At 28.8% G+C, this 20,670-nt stretch overlaps 2 protein-coding genes across 2 annotated transcripts; one reads left to right on the top strand and one right to left on the bottom strand.

Moving 5' to 3' along the window:
• The first annotated feature begins 7,889 nt into the window (after positions 1 to 7,889).
• LOC145746176 (aldo-keto reductase family 1 member B1-like) lies at positions 7,890 to 11,316 on the top strand. Its single transcript, XM_082564378.1, has 9 exons — positions 7,890 to 8,059; positions 8,621 to 8,704; positions 8,948 to 9,115; positions 9,359 to 9,478; positions 9,641 to 9,715; positions 9,824 to 10,047; positions 10,357 to 10,522; positions 10,674 to 10,756; positions 11,104 to 11,316. The coding sequence occupies exons 1-9, from the start codon at positions 7,928 to 7,930 to the stop codon at positions 11,150 to 11,152; spliced, it is 1,101 nt and encodes a 366-aa protein (XP_082420504.1). The 5' UTR covers positions 7,890 to 7,927; the 3' UTR covers positions 11,153 to 11,316.
• A 40-nt stretch (positions 11,317 to 11,356) lies between these two features.
• On the bottom strand, positions 11,357 to 19,974 carry LOC145745697 (solute carrier family 12 member 9-like). Its single transcript, XM_082563842.1, has 18 exons — positions 19,787 to 19,974; positions 19,356 to 19,590; positions 18,977 to 19,124; positions 18,527 to 18,685; positions 18,250 to 18,365; positions 17,695 to 17,802; positions 17,471 to 17,582; positions 17,118 to 17,275; positions 16,525 to 16,732; positions 16,251 to 16,443; positions 16,005 to 16,140; positions 15,709 to 15,888; positions 14,337 to 14,448; positions 13,725 to 13,914; positions 13,265 to 13,369; positions 13,028 to 13,186; positions 12,739 to 12,960; positions 11,357 to 12,360 (listed from the first exon to the last, which is right to left on the bottom strand). Exons 1-18 carry the CDS (start codon positions 19,889 to 19,891, stop codon positions 12,175 to 12,177), a joined length of 2,832 nt encoding a protein of 943 aa, XP_082419968.1. The 5' UTR covers positions 19,892 to 19,974; the 3' UTR covers positions 11,357 to 12,174.
• Between the last annotated feature and the right edge of the window lie 696 nt (positions 19,975 to 20,670).

Below are 20,670 nucleotides of genomic sequence, written 5' to 3' on the forward strand. Positions count from 1 at the left end.
ATTTATAAATCTAAAAAAATTAGGAATATAAATTACTTTTTAAAACTTTTTAATTAAATTTAATTTTTATATATATAACAGTTTTTATTTTTTAAATAGTTTAACAAAACTTTTTAGCCTGTATTATCATTATATTATTACTCTGATTTTTAATGAATAACCTATTTAAAGCAATTTTTTTATTACAACCTTTTAAAAAAAGTCCTTAAAACTAAATATAAAATAAAACTAAATATAAAATTAGCTTTTAAATATAAAAATTAGAAGTAAAACTAAATATAAAATTAGCTTTTACTTCAAAAATTTACTTCTACTTCCGAAATAATATAACAATAAGTAAGTCATTACAAAGACTATTATACTAATTGTTATTTGAAAATGAGTACATGTAACTTGATTCAAGTTTTTCTTTGGAGCTGTAATACTATTCATTAAATTTTAATACAAAGTTTATTCAATGAAAGTGAAATTTTTGTAGTCTAAAATTAATATATTTGTACTTAAGTAATTCCTATTATAAACAAACATGTTATTTTTCTGACACAATAATTTAATAACTCATTGTATGACTCTTAATATAATGTGACATCTATTAAACCTTATTTTATTAATGACTACAATACAAAAATATTACCATTTTAAAATAACAAAAGTTAATGAAAAATTAAAATAATAATTAAACTGGTTAACTAAAAATATGAACAAAAACTACTTAACAAAAAAAATCAAAATAAAATCCTATATCTGTATATTACAATTTTAAATTAGCTAAAATGTAAGTTTTTAAAACTATCTGTTTACACCCTAACATTACAAAAACATTTTTATAACTTTTTAATAAGTTTTAAGTGATTCATTAAAATTTTTAAAGATGCAAAATTCGTAGCAGCCTAACAAAACAATGTTTATGAAAATAACACTGGGCAATCCCTAAATAAAGGTTTAAACTAAAACAGAAAACATGTATCAGAGAAGTTTCGGGCATTAAATGACTCCAGTCACCTTTTCTTATTAAAATATTCAAAAATTAATTTAGTCGTCACGGGGAAAATCCCTTTTTAAAAATTTCTAATCAGTGACGTCAAAAAAATTAAAATTTTCGTAAAATATGAATTGTAAAACAAACAATAAGCAAAATCTAATACATTAGCTAATGTTTATACAGTAATGGAAGTAAAACAATATTACTATATAAACAACTAACTACCTGCGGCAATTTTTAACGTAAACATTAACTTCGCAAAATACACATAAATATATCTACGTTAGTCTTACAAATTTGGTTGAAGGACTATTGTTAAAACAGTATCAAGTTTTTTTTTAAATGAGGAAGCTATTCATATTACCTTTTAGGCTTTTGCTAATAGCTACCTTTATATTGAAAAGCTACACAACCGATGCTAGAGTTTACCCTAAATGTTTTTCAATAGAAAGTAAGTGGGTCTACCTTTCTAAACTAGAAACACGTAAAGTTTCGATTCTTTATATTTAAAAGAAATTTGTTCTGGTTGTTTTAGTAACCATTAGTAATGTTGTTTAAATGACAAAGATTGACGTAATTTTGAATACTAATTCGTTAAATTTGAACTCAAGACATCAACTTTTCTAAATGTCAGCGCTAAGACATGTCACGAGATATTACTTATAGCGAAGTCTACTGAATAGTAACTGTCTAACGTTACTCAATATTACTTCCGTATCCTTTATGCACCGTTGACTACAGCAATTTCAGACTAACTTATGTTCTAACAACGTACAAAAACATTTGCAGATAGCACGATTTTGATTACACAATTTGGGGAGGAATTTGCATGGAAATTTGGCGGCTGTTGCGTGTATACAAACTATTTTCCTAACCAGCTAGGTTGCTGCAATAGTAGGCTTTTTAACTTAGCAACTCAGGCATGTTGCCTTGACGAAATACAGTCTAATAATATTCCATGCGAAACCACAATCGACGTTAGAAAAAAATATAATTTTGGCGACTTGCCGTTTCAACTACCAGCTAAAGTACGTCAAAAAAAAAAAAAAAACCTGCTTGTTTAAAAATTATTTTCCTACAATGGCTAACTAACTACTGTGTTATTATTTTTCAGCGCCCACAGCAACTCATCGACACTCTTCAAAAGAAAAAACAGGCTACTGGGTAAGTTAACGTGAATCATTCTTGCATGCTGTAACACTTACGCTTACACGTTATACGTACAACTGATATTAACGTACCTTATTATATCACACAAGGACGTATTTACGTACCTTATTATATCACACAAGGGGTTGAATTTGGTGCCCTAATAAAGCTTAGATTAAAGTTAAACATAGTCATTGTGCATTGAATTTCAAAACATAAATTTTTATTGCTATTTTATCTAAAAAATTGCCAATCATAATGTTATTTTAATACATTGAAATTTATAATAAAAAAGTCCAATAAATAAACACTGACTTGGACTTTGCTAAATGGTAGTCTAAGTTTAGTATTTTGCGAAGCTTTACTTAAATTTTTGCTCTGTTAATGTTTAAGCTTAAGCCCTTAAACTTTGGTCTAATATTTGCCAAGTACAAACACCGGGTTTTTAATGTAAGCAACAACTACTACTCTATATTAACGACTTTAGAATAGCTTAATATGGAAGGTGGGCTGCGAAAAACTTAAAGTCAACATGGTAAAACAACCTTACGTCTAAATATAACTAACTCTATATCCGAATTAAAACATATGCTACAATTTGACAGACTAGTGTCTGTTACAAATAGACAACAGAAAACTTAAAAAATCGATTTATGTACTAAAAATGTCCGAGTTATTTTGGACAGACTGTATTTTTTTTGTTTATTTTTAGTAACAATTCGGCCTGTAGCTTGTAATGTAGACTACTTACGTTTTATGACTCAAAATTTACTGAATACTTATATTTAAATCCAGCCTGCGTCCTTTTGCTGTACTTTTAATTTTCACATTTTTTAACAGGTCGCTTGGCAGTCATTTACAACTATGGGAATTCTTACCAAATCTCAAAGATATACAGGATTGGTCTTCAGATATTTTTCGAACCAAGATTACTGGAAACGGCAATGGAATATACTTAACAACAACGTCAAATGCTATCCCACCAAAGACCACGCAAAATTTTAAGTAAACAAACAAACGTCATGCCTTTAAACTTTGCTAGGGTCTAGTTTATGATATTACTCACTGCTGTTTTTTTAATTATAAAAAAGATTTAATTAAATTAAGAACGTCAACGTATCTGCACTAAAAATAAGTTGCGTTTTTAAAGTAACGACGCAAAAAAAACCTAATTCGAACGCTTTCAATGCGAAATAAAGGCGTTACCATATAAGGCGTAATGGTGGATTTATTATATAACAACTACATTTATTTTTATAGTTTCACGGTTAAAATTAAAACAACATCTTGTCTTTATTTTGACTATTTCTTGCATGACGTCACCGAAGAAATAGAGAATCATCTGACGATAATTATTACGTCACAAGGCAAGGGTAAACATATATTTTATTTTTCATTTTTGTATCTAAAAATAAAACCCAATAAAATAACTAAATATTTTTAATATAAGGTCCTAACATTAAATGGGAAAGTGCTGGCAGCCAAATTAATGTTTGGAACCAAAATTTTATTCAAATTAAACCCAGCAAATATCGAATTCAAGTTGTTGGTAATATATTGAATGGTGAGATTGGAATCGAGGATTTTGAAATAGCAACCAACCAAACCTGCTTGGATATTAAAGGTATAATTAATTTTTATATATTTTTCTAGATTTTTAAGCTGTCCATATCTATATTTTACGTTTATCGGTATTTATAGCAGCTATTTAAAAAACAATTTCAAAAGTTAAAATATTATTTTTTTTTTTTTTTTTTTTTTAGAAAAACGGAGTCATTTCAATTGCTCTTTTGATATTGGGGAGAAATGTGGATGGGAGACAGAAAAACATATAAACTTTGGTTGGAAAGTTTACAATAACACACTTAAAACTTACGTCCCTTTAACAACAGGTATATTAAAATTTTTGATTTAAAACTTCAAAAAATTGAGGTTTAAATTTTACTTTTACGTAAAAATTAACATGCATTTTTTGTTTTTAGTAAATTTAAAATCCCATGCAAGCGCCATTGTATCTAGCCCTGCATTTATAATAAAAGGACAAATTTGTATTTCATTCTCATATAAAATATCCGGATCAGGGTCATTAATAATATGGCTTAAAAGGTATTTATTTTAACCTAATAAAATATCACAAATTGAAATTATATAAATTTAGGTAAATATTTTTAAATGGCAATTAAAATTTGTAAAATCGCGATTTTTATTTTGATTTTGTTTAGCAAACTGGCATATCTATATTAGGAAAGAATGCAAAATTATGCAAGCTAGCAATATTTTAATGTCTGCAACCTTCTTATCAACCTAACTTGAATTCATTTAATTTTTCAGAAATGATGTCAACCCAGACAAAGCCCATTTAAATTTGCAAGCTAAGCAAGAAAACTTTTCAAAATTTAAAAATAAATTGGTTTCAATAGATGAGGAATACGGAATGGAACAATGGAAAAATCATAGGCAAGTGACAAAAACAAAAAAAATTAATTGACTAAATACCATAACAGCTCTAACTTTATATCTTTACAGTATTACGTTACAAGAAAATGGTGTTTTCCAAATTTTATTCGAAGCGATAGTTTTTGGCGGGAATTACGTACAACTTGATGACGTCACCTTAAATAACGGACCTTGCGTTAATAGCGCGAAAAATTTTAAACAAGGTTATTTTTATTCTTATTAAACGACAAACTTGTAATTTATTACGCCTATTAACTTAGGTATATTCAAATAAAAAAATCTATTAACAACAGTATTCTGTGCTTTCATGTAATTTCTATTCAATCGCGTATTAGATATTGACGATAGAGGGAATCACCTTGACTGTGATTTCGATAGTGGAAATACCTGTGGATGGACGCACGATGACGTCATAGGACAATTTAAATGGAGGTTAAATCACGGAAGGTCAAGAGAGAAACAAAATCCATTTATATTGACCGGGCCTGAGCACGATCATACGACTAATAGTAAGTTGAAGTTAAGTTTAAAACACACCCTACCATAAATAGTAAAGGGTAAAAGTTTAAAAAGATTCGGACAGTTTTTTAAATCACTGTATAAGGCTGTAAGATCGACTCCCACTGCTGTCATGTTTTTATAAACTTATTATTTTTAAGGTAGTAGTTACATTTACATTCCCTCAAGTAAGCATTACGAAGGAGACATTGCACGACTTATAAGCTCGGAATTAAACCTCAACCCAGCAACAAGTTATTGCTTTTCGTTCTGGCATCATATGCGAGGTTACAATACAGGAAATATTACAATTCTACTCAGGAACGAAATATCGGTATATACACTTTGTTTTTTGATATTTTGTTTACTTAAGTTTATAGGAAAATTTAATATTTTTACCATCATATAAATTTAATTGTTTAATAAAATATTGACAAGCAATAAAAGTGTCCCAGAATAACTTTAAAATATCCTAAAATTTGGTTTTTCTTTTTACATATATTTTCTAGAATGTAGAGAAAATAATTTGGGATAAGGGGGTAATTGATTATTACCCATTTGACGATTGGACCGTGACGTGGATCGACTTACCTTCTTCTTTTCCTTTTTCTCACATAATAATTCAAGGAAGCGTTCGAAGTATTTTTGGCGACATTGCGATTGATGACGTCAGATTTTACGAAGTCACGTGTCAAAACGTCATAAATGGTAAAAAAGTTATCAGGACTATATTTTACTTTTTGAACTTTGTGTAGTATTTAACGAAGTGACAAATTGTCCATAAAAACTTGTGACCATTGTTTTATTTCAATACCAGGTAATTTTCAACCAAGATCACATGACAATGATTTTACAACCACCACCCAACCAGTCACTAAACCACCACTTCGTTACACCAGAGCGCCCACTACCGACCACGCGAATATCGATCTTTCATTGGCAGAAAAGGCAAACAAAGAAATAAAACGTAATCTGCGGTGACTTACCAAAAATTTACTATGATAGTTAAAAATAAATCTTTTATAGATATAACGCCAATCATTTTTTAACTATTCATAAATTAATGCAACAACATTTGTTTTTTTTTGTTAGAGTTACTGCAATCAAATGTCGACATGGTATTTTTAATGGACGCAACAACATCTATATGTAACCACACAACCACAAGATTTCATATAACTGAGAATTTTGAAAGATCAAAATTATTTATGAAGTCGTTGGTCGACAAGTGGAGACCTAAATATTTACACGAAAAAACAAATGGCCTTGCTATGGTATTTAAAAAAAACAATTAGAGTATTACTATCAAAGGAGGTGTATAACAACGTTTTAAATAACTTGATTTTTTAGGTTTCTTTTGGCCACTGGCAGACGGTCCATTCACTTTTAAAAGACAAACTGAACAATCATGAAATTTCCCATAAAATCAGTTCAATTAAACCCACTTGTAGAAGGAAAAATGATATTTTGTATGTCGAAAACGCATTGAAATTTACTCATAAATACGTCACAACACAACACCAAGGAGATAGATTCAATGCGTTGAACGTGGTTGTTATAGTGATGCAGTGGTCAGGTAACAATGTCTTATTTAAATCAAGCTGTTAAATCAATTTTCTTGCATTTAATGTTTATGGAAATAGGTTTAATTATCTTGATGTTTTACTTAATATATAAGCTATTTAAGCGTTTATTTTTACAATTTTATTTTAATTCCTTTACAGGTACGGACGCTAAAGACAGAAACCGAACATCGCCAACTTCAATTAACCGTTGGAAGTTAGCAAGAAGTTTAGAAAGAACATATGCAGAGGGAAGAAAAATGTCGGATCTTATTTTAACTATTGGAGTGGGAAAAAATATTAACAATGCATTTAAGGTTGGGATTTCTATGTAAAATAAGATTTTTGAGTATAAATTACAATCCCTAAAAAGCCTAAAAGATTTGCCTAAACTGTAAAAGGCCATTTTATTAAAAATCTCAGGTATCTTAACTAAACCAGTTGTTAGCGTTTTTAGGCAATATTTTTAAACATATTTTCAGACTGAACTGAGCCTGGCAGCTTGTGGTCACGTGATTTTCGTCTGGTGCGACACTGCGTTTTATTCTGATGACGTCACGACAGTCGCGGATCGCGTTGTTGCTTATTTAAATAAATTCTTTAGGGACGATACAAATTTACATGCAAAGCCAATTCAAAAAATGTATTCTTTGTAAAATTATTAAAATACTACCTTTCATTTAGAAATTTTAGTAAAGTTAAAAGACAATTTATGTAATATCGTGTAAATAAAGTGTGTTATTGTGTTTTAAATTATCACTTCCAACCAGCTATTTCCTCTCGAAACAATATAACCTAAGTTTTACATGCAATATGCAAAAAATCACTAACATTATGTTAAAATACACGTCCGGACAGATGGTATTTTAGGAAAATTTTGATTTCCGTAAGTTATTCTACAAATACAAACCCGTTTTATACCAAATGTTAACTAACTCGTACGCAATATGAAATAAAAATATACTTTTAAGCTATGTAGTTGGGTTTTGCCATTATAACAAAAAAATGCACGAAGGTTGAATGTCAAGAAATGTTTCCGTTTTAGATTGTGAAATATGATACTTTATAGTTCTAAATTAGGTAGCAATAGATTTAACATAGGCCAGAAACTCGCAGCCGTACAATATAAGTTTACTAATACTTACAATTTAGTTAAGTATGTAGTTACGCAGTTGAATTGCCGCGTTCAATTTAAACTAGTTATCATTAACCAAACAAAACTTTTACACAGGACTGTTAGCTTAAATATATCATATAAGGTATAGTTAATGTGTATGCGATGGCAAATATTTGCAAAATGACGAATTTTAACCATGTCCGCGTTTTGAAATCGTGTCACAAGTTCTTTTTTACCGGTGGATCTAACTTGCTGACTAATCAGAAAACGGCGCGAATTTTGCAGCATAGAAAAGTAAGTAAATTCCTTTTAATATAAGTGTATTTTACTTTTTAACTATTGCATAACTAAAAAACATAGCCTAAACATACAAGTGTGGGCTCTGAATTAACATATATCGTAAATTAAAATACTGTTTTTGATGGTAAGTTGTAGCACTTCTTTTTTCTGTCAAACGAGTTAAAAGCCGTGACCTATCGTCTAATTGTTGGTGCTACACACATTTATTTTTTAAACTTAAACTTTTCCTGTAAGTAATGCCTCAGTTCGGCGTAACCTTTCAAAACGTGCCTAGAAAGAATAATGTTTACGGAAACAATCGAATTTCCTATTGACGGTCAATTTAATGATCAGACATTTTAACTACAATGTATGCGCAGTATTAACCAGCCCTAAAATAGAGCAGAAATAAATGTGCTTTAACTGTCTAGCTAACTATTTAATTAAAATTAAGATGCCTGTAAGATTACTTGACAGTAATTCTGTGACGTTAGCATTACACAGCAGGGTATTTCCCTGATATAGTAGGTACTAACTGCTTAAGTTTTACTAATAAATATTATTTTATTAATTTAGTTTGAAACAGGAAAAATGGCTGTACCTAACATTAAATTAAGTTCTGGGGCTGATATGCCAGTAGTTGGACTGGGAACATGGAAAGTAAGTACTTGTTTAATTTAACAATATATATAAGAATTAATATTAAATTTTTAAAGAATAATAAATTGTTAAATATGCTTTTAAAAAGTTACACACCATGTATACTTAAACATTCATGACACTTCAAACAAAACATTTTAACACAAATAGAGAACAACGCTATCATAATTTGGTTCAACTTAAACTCTTTTACAAAGTCTAAAATAACCATAAAAAAAACACTTACTAAGCCCTATGTTATAGTCGCCTAAAGGAGCAGTCCAACAAGCTGTAGAGTGTGCAATTGACAACGGATATCGTCATATTGATTGTGCGTTGTGTTACCAAAATGAAGATGAAGTAGGAACTGGAATAGCGAATAAAATCAAGGAAGGAAAAGTGAAGAGAGAGGATTTATTTATCACCAGCAAGGTTTGTAAATCAATTCAGAATCAAGTTGCATTTACAATGTATTTTAAACATTAATAAATGGAATACTGAAATTTTCTTTGTGTACTTATGTATTTCTGTACAAAAGTAATATGATTTTACAATAATTTGTGCTGCTGAATTTAAAAATAAACTATTCTATTGGTAGCATATGATAATCATCATCAAAAGTTGCTTTAAACATTTACTCGTATTTAGTTTATTTGTTTGATATATTTTCCTTAGATTTGGAACACTTTCCACGCTCCTAAAGATGTCCGAAAAACTTTTATGGACTCTTTAAAAAGTTTACAAACAACCTACTTGGATCTGTATTTGATTCATTGGCCACAGGGATACATTAATGTAACCGACTTTTATAAATAAAAAATCTATTGCAACAAAGGCACATATGGTTGTAACTCATTGTTATGTAAAGCTTTTATAAATGAACTAAAACAAACCAAACAGCCAATTATAAGAAACTGTACTTTAAACTATATTAAATTGACGAAATATAATTTGCAGAGAGGTGAATTGTTTCCAAAAGACGAGAATGGCAAGTTTATTTTCTCTGATGATGATTATGTTGATACTTGGAAGGCAAGTAGTTTTTTTAATATAATAAAGTTTAAGCATGTACCCAATCTTAAACTATATGTACCCCTTTATAAAATATTAAGACCCTTTATAAAAAGTTACTATGTTTAGGCTATGGAAGAATTGGTAAAAGAGGGTTTAATAAAAAGCATTGGAGTGTCTAACTTCAATGAATATCAAATAAACCGAATAATTAAAGAAGCCTCAATTCCCCCAGCTGTTAATCAGATCGAAATTCATCCTTACTTAGTTCAAGAAAAAATGGTCAAATACTGTCAAAGTAACAATATTACTGTTACAGCATACAGTCCATTGGGTTCACCAGATAGACCTTGGTAAGACCTTGCAATATTTGCTTTGCAGTTTAATTAATCATTGTCAAAACTGTTAAAACAAACTTTAAATCACTGTAAAGGCAAAGGTAAAACTTGACCTAATTTGTTTAGGGTAGGTTATGTACATAAATTATCATAATTTGTTATTTTTGTTGACACATGTTAACCCCTAAAAAAAAATTAGTTCTTCATGCTCTAGTCTATAACATAGTTAAATTTAATGTTGCATTATCATCTATATATTCTGAAACTCAACAATTACAATTATTTTCTTAAATAACGTTGAATAATTATATACGTTTTTTACAGGGCTAAAGAAGGGGAACCAATTCTGTTGGAAGATCCGGCTATCAAAAAAATAGCCGATCGTCTTAACAAAACCCCAGCTCAAGTTGTGTTAAAGTTTCAGTTACAAAGAGGAATTATTGTTATCCCAAAAAGTGTAACTCCATCAAGAATATTAAGCAACTTTCAGGTAAGCTTTAATCATTAAAATATATCTGAACATGCTGATAATATTTCTTAACATGCGAACAATAAAGCATATGTCATATAATAGTATGTGTACATTATGTTAGGGATTACTAACAGTGGTTTTAGTTAACGTAATTTATTGTTTTTTTTAGTTGTTTGACTTTGAGTTGACAGAAGATGATATGAAAGTTATTGGAAGCTTTAACAGAAACTTTAGGGGATGTGGTCTAGAATGGTAAGTTAAAAGAAAAGTCTTGCTTTTAAAACATTAAATACACTAGAAATGTTGTGTGATAGAATAAAACACTTGGTATCTAAACATAAGGTCCTGGGTTCAGTCCCAACTGCTTTCATGCTCTAGTGCCCTTGGGTAAGGTGCCATAAACAAAATGAACTTCTACCTAGGCAGTACAAAAAGCTGTTGTACTACCCAGATTTTATTTAGTATTAGTATGGGACCAAACCATGATACACACCCCTGCCGATATAATCAGTGAAAACTTTAACGTTCTCATTAATAAATCAACTTTTGGTCAATACCAATTAACACAAATTGTAACTTAACATTATGTTTTTTTTTAGGATTTCCGAGCACAAATATTGGCCATTTAAAGAAAATTATTCTGAATAGAAGAAATGTGTCAGAGTTGCGATAGCTTTATAGTACCAAAAAAAATGTATTCTGAAGTAATTAAATCAAAGTTCCATCATATATAGTGTGTCAGCACTTTTAATTTATCGAGCTATAATAATGTTTTTATTGTAATTTTAACTTCAAATAAACTTAAGTCTTATACTTTATTAAAAGAAATTAAAGTGAAATATTTAACTGAGTATCAGGTATTGTTACATTTAAATTATTTTAAATTACACAAAAACAGTAACAATAACATAGCAAAATTTTGCATCAAAAAACTAAGAAATTAATATTTTAATAATATTTTGACTTTAAGAATAGGTTATCAAACTGTATTTTCTTCAATACTAAAATATTATAAAGGCAAATATAGGTACACAAGATTAAAAAAAACAATTTTTAGGAATGTTGATAAGGCTTTGCTATTAACTTAGGTCCATCTAACAAGGCAAAAGCATTATTTAGAAAAACATAAAGCATAAAAAGGACTAAAATACAAATTGGTAATCAAACTTTACTGTATTTTATAGGCACCATAGCAACTAACATTTTTTAGCAGAAGAAACTATAAATATGTTGTCATTAAGTCTTTGTTCAGAGCTTTTGTATTATTTTTAAAGGAATAAAGATTTTTGCATAAAACCAGTAACAACATTATCATCCCTAGAAATACAAAATAAGATTAATACAGTTTTTGATCACAATATGGGAATGTTAATGTATTGCACATTTGATATAAATCATTGTTTGTGTTAATGTATAAAAAAGGTTTGTAAGGCAAAAAAATCACACCATCAGCTGGACATAATTAAACATGATGATATAAAAAAATCTATTACAGACAAGTTTATGGTGATGAAATACCTCAAAAATCAAGTTATTGGTAAAAGTACCAAAAACAAAATAAATGCTGGAGGTAACAAATGATTCACCCTACCTTTGAAGGGAAAAATGTAAAATGCTAAAAGCGCGTTAAAATGTAAAATGCAACGATGAAGTTACAGCAATTCTGATGATTACAGTGTTGTTGAAATAACATGTGAAAGACCATGAACAAACAGTGTTGGGCCAAGATTGTTGCTTATCTCAGTAAGCATGTCTAAGTAGTCGTTATATTGTTGGGTATTCTTGGGTGGTGGTGGAAGATAAAGAAAAGTCACAGCAGTGGACGTTAAGTGAGATTTAATAAGTTGGTTAATACTCTAAAAAATATGAAAAATTTAAAAATTTGGGGCTTAACAATCATACAATATTATACCAAAAAATAAAGGCAACCCAAAATTGGGTTAGTTTTACGTTATAAATGTATACACAAAATATATTTTTTTGTAGCTCTTGCTTTGGTGAACACTATCATAACTAGGCTACAGGTACATAATGACTACATTTTTTAACTTTATTAGAATCTGATGACATGAAATCCTATAGTAAGTACTGCTTTCTAATTTCTTTATTCCTCTTGCCTTTCTTAAGTGCCATATAACATTGTGTTGCTATTAATTTACTTTTCAATAAACTGATATAAAGACAACTTCACAAGTCTGCCACAGTACTTAAAAATTATTAAAAATTAAACTTACTTTTAAATATTCTTCTTTATTTTGAATCAAGTTAGGAAAGGATTGTGTACAAGCATGTAAGTTGTCGCTACCTTCCCTATTTTTAATATTTTGTGATGGGGTTTGTATCGAAGGGTCAGTTGGGCTCATACCCAGCTCACTACTGCCCTCTTCTGGCTTGTTTACGTCACCCCAAGTGACTTGTTTTATTTCTGCTTCGATTCTTACAGATTGTAAAAATTCCTCAAAAAAATTTAAAATTTTTATTTTTGGAAAATTTTAAATATTAAAAAAAAAAAAATTTATTTACTTCTAATTCTTGGTCTCCTGGTGTCTGATAATTCTCATTCCCTGGCTCCACACACAAAAATATCCTTAATTTTGTGTGTTGTTTCCACAAGGTGGCCATGTTTAATATGCAAGCCATTTGCATAAGAAAAACACTTGTCGTGTCAAAATATGAAGTCGACTAAATTTCACAAATGTTTTTTATAAAAAAAAAACTGTTCTTAACCAAAAGCAAAAATAAATAAAGATTTTATATTACCGAAGTAGAGGAGGAGTCTTCGGTCAGAGGTTTAAGGAAGTTCGTAGGCCAGACGTCGATGTAATGAACAGTTTTTTTCGCTTTCATAATTTCTACCTTGTTTAACTAATAAAGAAATAAAAAATACTAGTTTTAAATAAATGTCGCTTTAGTTAGTATAGAAAGAAGTTAAAAAAAATCAAGTTTTTAAAACTGATTATAATATTTAGAAAATATGTTTTTTTTTGACATTTATTTATCCTCTATATGGAAAGGTCAACTTTACGACTCAAACATAGAGTAATATTAGCTACTTTGACCCAGTCTCAAATTGCCTTTAGCAGTTTGGGATACTATATAGATTACAATTGCCCGATAATTATGCTGCTGATTAGGTGCTGGCTTAGCAGGAGATTATACCATTTAAAATGTCTTACTCAAGGGTGCTACAGCATGAGAGCAGTAGGTAAAGTTGAACTACCTTGTCAAAATTCCTTGCGATACAAATGTTTTTCTGTAGCTTCAAAGCATCAGCGATGATTGAAATATATTCATGAACGCTTTGTTGGTGATGAGCTTGAGTTGTTTGTTGAGTGAAAAACAATCCAGACTCAAACTTCTCATCATTTTGTGGAGCATCTTCCATGTTCATAAACGAAGATAATCGCGATCTATTTAAAAATGTTTAAGTTGAAATGCAAAGATATTTGGTTAAAAGCAAATACACAAAATTGTATTAACAAAAACAATAGCTGTAGGATTAAACAGTTTTATTGTAGAAAGACCGGCTTTAAACTTAAACAAAGTGTATCACTTTTTACCTTGACCCATTTTCGAGTTGACTTTGACAGTTCGAGATATTATTAAATATAATTGCTCAATAAATAACATTCTGATTGGTTTTGGCTTAGCAAGAGTTCATACTGATTTTAAATCCTTAATCAGAGGTGCTACCGCATGAAACACGGGAGATTAAACCCAGGACCGTGTGGTAAATTTATTAATTTTTACCACTACACCATGCTGTCGATAAATCATAAACTTTAATCAAGATAATCAGTTTTACTGATTCAATAATTATTTAAAGAATTACCCAGATCTACGCTTGTCATCCTGAAAAGCTCCAACTTGATTGAAAGTATCTTGAGGTGGGTTGTTGTCGTGAAAACCTAGAACAAGAGTGTTGGGCTTCATCCCGCCTAGACCTAAAAAATATAATTTGAAGTAAAATTTATTGTTGCATAAAAAACAAAGACATTTTGTGAGTAACAGAATAATAAATCCATCTACAACTGTTTATTATTTGAACCACAGTCAAACCAAAATTAACCTTTGCCCTTAAGACCCTATGCAAATTTTTTATCATTATTTTTTAGCCAATTAACTAAAGGTAACGTTTGGAATTATTATTTTATTGAATATCGGTTTAGTTGTTTTTAGAAAAGTAATAATTCTTTAAAGATTACATCATAATTTATTTGTGCAATATTTGCAAACAAATTTGTTAAAGGAAATTATTAAAAATACAAATTAAATGATGACTCAATCGCAAACTATAAGAGAAAAAAAACAGTCATTAAAGAAAATAATTAAACAATTGAAAGCGCCAACATAACATTTTAAAAAATAATTTTTTGCAATTCAACCTAAAATATTTTCTAAATTACATAACGGTATATTGTAGATGACGACGAATGTTTATTATTCTAAGTAGGGTGTTTATACATTTTATTGACATCCTGTTTCTGTGTGAAAAGTGCAGGAATATTTATTAAACTAGTTCACAGAGCTTAGTGTATATGCATATTAAATCAACCAATAACTAAGTCATATAATATATGTTACTATAGACATATAATATACACACAAGTCACAAAAATTAATGTGTTTTATATAGTAATAAATATATGCTGCATTAACCATTAGCTATTAAATATATAGCTGTTATAAGCATTTTAGTCATTACAATTTATTTAAACAAATAAATCTGCTGACAGGATAATAATATGTAACATATGGTTTATATATGCAATTATTATGTGTGGTAGTGAAGTATTATGTTACCGATTTAAACTTTGGTCATTTATAAGTAGTCATGTGATTTTACATCATAATTTTTCTGCATATTTTAAAATTTATTTATTACCGGTTATAAGGCAATATGCTCACTTGTATGAACTGGTGTCGAAGTAATTAATATGATTAATAACACAACATAATATTTAAACACTTCCTTTGCTCGTAAAAACTCACTTAACATAAGGTAACTTTTGAAATATTATCAACTTGAAAAATGTTAATATCTAAGTGAATATAATTTGTATAACAAAAATAGAATAAAGTTAAAAAAGTTCATGCCTATTAAAATCAAATTGTCTAAAAAGCAAAAATCAAAATTCTGAAAAAAATTTTAATCACCCCCCAAAAAAATTAATTTTTGTAATTTTTTTAGAATTTTTACAAACCTGATATTCTGATAAGATGCTCAACCCCTTCTCTTACAGAACTTGAGAGGGTTAATTCAACAAAAGCCTTCACACCGAGCTCATCAACTAAGTTTAACCAATGTTTATGCTCAGTAGCTATTACATCTGTCTCCATTTCTGATAACTTGCCAATATTAACATGTCCAATTACATACAAACCTGCAAAAAAATGCAAATTTTTTTTGTAAAACTAAACACATTGGACTAAAAACTAGGTGTTTTTATAAAATTGCAGATCAGATATCAAAATTTATGATAAAAAGATTGTTTTTTACCAGATTTTTTGATTGAGTTGATAAAATCAATTAACTGTGAACAACTTCTTGGATTTTTGACCATCAGCAAAATTTGTGGCCTCCAAAATTTAACGTGTTCTTTTCTTATATCCAACATAAGCAAGTACTTGCGAACCTAAATAAAGAAATGCATTTTTACATATAAGCAAAAAAAAAAACCAAAAAATAAAGTCTTTTTTTACACAATATTTATTTAAAAAATTTTAATTTATTTTTTACACTTACTTGGTGAAATATTAAAGCTTGACTAATATAACCCCATGTAGTAGTTGGGGCCCTGTAGTGAATCACAATAAGCAGAGCAATCAGAACAAGAAAACTGACTGAAGTGTAGATGGGCTGAATAAGGAACATCATTACAACACAACTTAGAAAGCCAAGTAAGCAAGTATGCCACGTGAATAACTTAAAAGTAGGCCTAAAAATAAAAAAAAATACAGTAAATACATTTTTTACTTTTTAAAAATAAATCTATTTTATTATTTAGTAAATAATGTACCTAAAATTTGGAGCAGAAGCCCATTCTAACGCCAGGCAAGCTAGATCGGTGGCTGCATAAGAAAAAAGGAAAAAGATTGTAACAATTGGAGCGATTGTGTTGACTTTACCAGCAAACAAAGTTATTTGAACTAGAAACCAAGTTGCAAGCACAGCAGGGATTGGGTTTCCATTCTGAGTGGTTTTAGTGACTGGTCTTAACACAAAACCTGAGTAAAAATAAACTTTAATAAAAAAGGACAATAAGGGTAAAAAATTAATAAAACAGTCTAACTAAGGTGGTGGTAAAGCAATAAACTTTTAGGGTCATGGTGGTAAGGGTTTTTTAGTACCACATAAAAATAAATGAGCAATAACTGTTTGCCTAGTTGAGCAATAACTGTTTGCCTAAAATAATTATAAATTTTAACATTAACAAAATTAGAATATACTTTTTTCTAAATGCTTATATGCACAGTTTAGTAAATGTTATTAATCTAAAACACATATTTATAAAACTTTAAACTTTAATCTAAAATATACCTTCAGCAAATTAACATTGCCCATTGCTTTCAAATATACTAACAACATATATTGGTATTTGAGAATACTTACCAAAAAGGTCGTCTCTTGCAAGTGCCAACAAAATTCTGGATGCTCCTATGAGACAACTTAGAGCAGCAGAGAGTGAAGAGGCAAGGACTCCGATCACGACGAATGGAGACCAGAAGTTGATTAGTAACAAGAAACTGTAGTTACATTGTAAAAGGTCCCTAAAACCATATATGAAAAATTTTAAGGTCATTATTTATAAAAAAATATACATCATTTTCAAATAATCGAGATTTAATACCATTTTTATACTGTTACCAACAAGTTTTTAAATTTGAAATAAATGTCTATGATAACTTACTAAAAAAATTGATTTTTTGAAAAAAAATTTATAGAGTCAAATTTGCTGCAGTTACCTTGGTGTTGAGGCACTTATGAGAACCACAAGAACAGTGTAAACAAAGAAGGTAACTCCACAAGCTGTTATCGTTCCAACTGGAATGGACCGACTTGGATTTTTTAAATCACCTAAAAAAATTTGTCAAAATTTAAAAAAAGAAAAGTTAAAAAATTTTGACCCAAAAAAATTACTTTGAGCAATTTTTACTGTACTTGGTAACAATAAATATTACTTTTTTACCTGACATATTAGCCCCTGCCATTATTCCTGTACAACCATTAAATAAAACAGCAAAAACCGTCACAAAAGTTTGCTTCATATTCGTGGAATAATCAACGGTAAACTCAGCTAATAACAAACAAAAAATGGCGTAAAACATCATGTTTAACCAGTAACTAAACAAGTAAAAGAAAGTTAAACAAAACACAGACAAAGTCTAGTTGTTTAAATCAGGTTACAAATAAGGGTTTATATATTTTGTCATATAATTACTTAAAGGTTCAACATTCGTGTTTAAGTAAATTAAATAAGAACAATAAATAAATAGAGATTATGTAAGAGTTTAAATAATGAATATACATTGCATTTAATCTTTTAAAATATAATTATTAAGAACTTACATAAGCTATTAAACTATAAATTAACCTAATTAAAAAAGGTAAAAATGTGCCAATTACCAAATACATTTACTACAATGTAACAATATTTATGTGTCTAAATGTAAAAGTTACATTTTTTGTGTATAAAAATTTGGTTAACACATACTGCTAGTTGCATAAATTATAAATTACTTACGATATAAATTAGCAAGCATTGTTTGAGAATTAAGACCCGTATAATTGACATCTATTGACATATTGCTTGCCTTGCTACATTCTGTTACAACATTGGATGCATGTGATGTAAAAAAGCTAAAAAAAATGTTTTTTAAAACAAAAAAAATTTGTTTTTTTAAAAACAAAAAAATAAAATGAAATACCTACGATTAAGATATATTATAAAACATTTTTAATTAAATTTTTTTTTTTTTTTACAACTATGGTTTTAACTTTTAAATTTTACAGTAATTTACCTTATGATTATTGATATAATAGAAGCAATTACAACCACAAAAATAAGAAAAGTTGTTTTTGCATAAATATTTGCTCCAACCAAAGACACAACGAGACAAATAAATAAAATTGCTGTTCCATAAAGATAATTATACCAAAACGAAGATGGAAAAATATCTCTAAAAAACAATTATTTTTTATACAACAAATCGTAACATATCTTAATAAATCAAAGACTAGAGTTTAATTGGTGCTTTTATAATCTATAATATTGCTAACAACTCGAAACTGGGTCGGGGTTACTGCTGTTACTTATGTTTAGGTCGTGAAGTCAACCTTTTCGCATTGAGAATAAACAAATAAAAAAAATTAATATGTTAAACAACACTTCAAGCTTCACTAAAAATAAAAGTTCCTCATAAAATGTAAGACCAATGTAAACATATTAACAATTCCAACAGGAGACTTACCCAGACACGAGACCTCCTTTTCCAAAGAAAGAAAGAAGGGCTTCAACAATACCAAATATATACAATGCAGATGAGGCACAGTTTGCAAGAAAAAACATTAAACCGATTGCACCCCCAAATTCTGGGCCCAATGCTCGACTTATCATAACTTTATAATAAACAAAGTTAAGGAAATAAGTTAATGCAAAAAATAAATGTTAATTTTGTATTTATTTACATTAAAATTTTTGAAGCATAGTTTTTAAATTAAACCCATATAAAATGTATATACTGTATTGTTAATTGGCCTATATGCTTAAAATAATATTACAATATGTGTGGGTATATCCTTACGACAACTTAAAATTATCAAAATAAAAATGAAAGTAAAAAAGGATACAGTAGGCCCCGCCCCCTTCTATCGCGCCATTGGTCGAAATCGCACAGATTGACAAAACAGTAAACCCAATGATGGTATAAGCTAACAGCAGCATGGCGAGGGATTCAAATAAACCAGCTTGGCCAACTATAAAACCCATTCTCAAGAATAGAATTACACTAAACATTGATAGACAACATGGCACAACTACACCAAAAAAAGTTGACAATTTTCTCTGTCCATTTGCCTCAATATTCTAAAAATAAAATTACTTTTTGCACTAAAATTAAAAACTACAGTTTTCTTATACTTTAAAAATTTAAAAACTAACCTAGACTATACTCATACCTATGAAACAAGGCTATACTAATACCTATAAAACAACAAATATATACACCACATAGCATTAGTAATATGCTTAACCAACAAATACAATTTAAACTAATACTTACTTGAGCAGTATCAGTAATACTACACAATCTTACACCCCCATGCATATATCTATTAGCTTTATAATCATCCGATATTAAACGATCACTTTCAGATCCTGATGCCATCGTTCACTTCTTGTTAGTTAAACCTTTTTATTGTTGATAATTTATGACAAATGTAAACAATATATACATATACAAGGTCATGGTATATCTATAAAAAAGGAGAATTGATTTGTTTATTTATATATATATATATTTTTTTTTTATTTAACAATTTATTAGTAAAGATTTGTATTTGTTTATTGATATTACTTAATAATACACTTATAATATATTATTTAACACATCTGAATATAATCAAATAATTATGCAATAAACTATGGTATAACCAGATAATAATCTGCAAAAATCTAACATCACATGATTTCTATAAAGTCGATAAAACAAACAAAACTAAACTATAAAATCTTATTTTCAAAATACGAATTACCCTAACATCATCATTAATCACAATAACAACTTAACCAATACGTTTACGTCATTTTAAGTCAAACAAAAAATAATAAACGCGATATTTTTATAAAGATAATACTAGCTTACAGACATACCTAACTAAAATTTTTTTACAGCAACAAATCTGCTTATGGCGACCTTATAGTAATACCGGTTTATGACTACGTAACGTCTGTTGTTATTATATTATTAAGCGGTTTTATGTGCATGTGATCGATTGACTTCTGTATAACAAAAGCTAATCTCTAGTGCCAGCTACCGCATGTCAAAAGAAGAAGGCTAACTTAGTTGTTTTGTTTAATAAATTGTATTCTAAACAGGTTAAAATACCTGTGCGTCAATCAGCTGATATTTGATGACGTCACTTTACACGTGACAAATTTGTTGAT

The sequence above is a fragment of the Corella eumyota genome, chromosome 3 (genome assembly GCF_963082875.1).
Source record: "Corella eumyota chromosome 3, kaCorEumy4.1, whole genome shotgun sequence".
NCBI lineage: Eukaryota > Metazoa > Chordata > Ascidiacea > Phlebobranchia > Corellidae > Corella > Corella eumyota.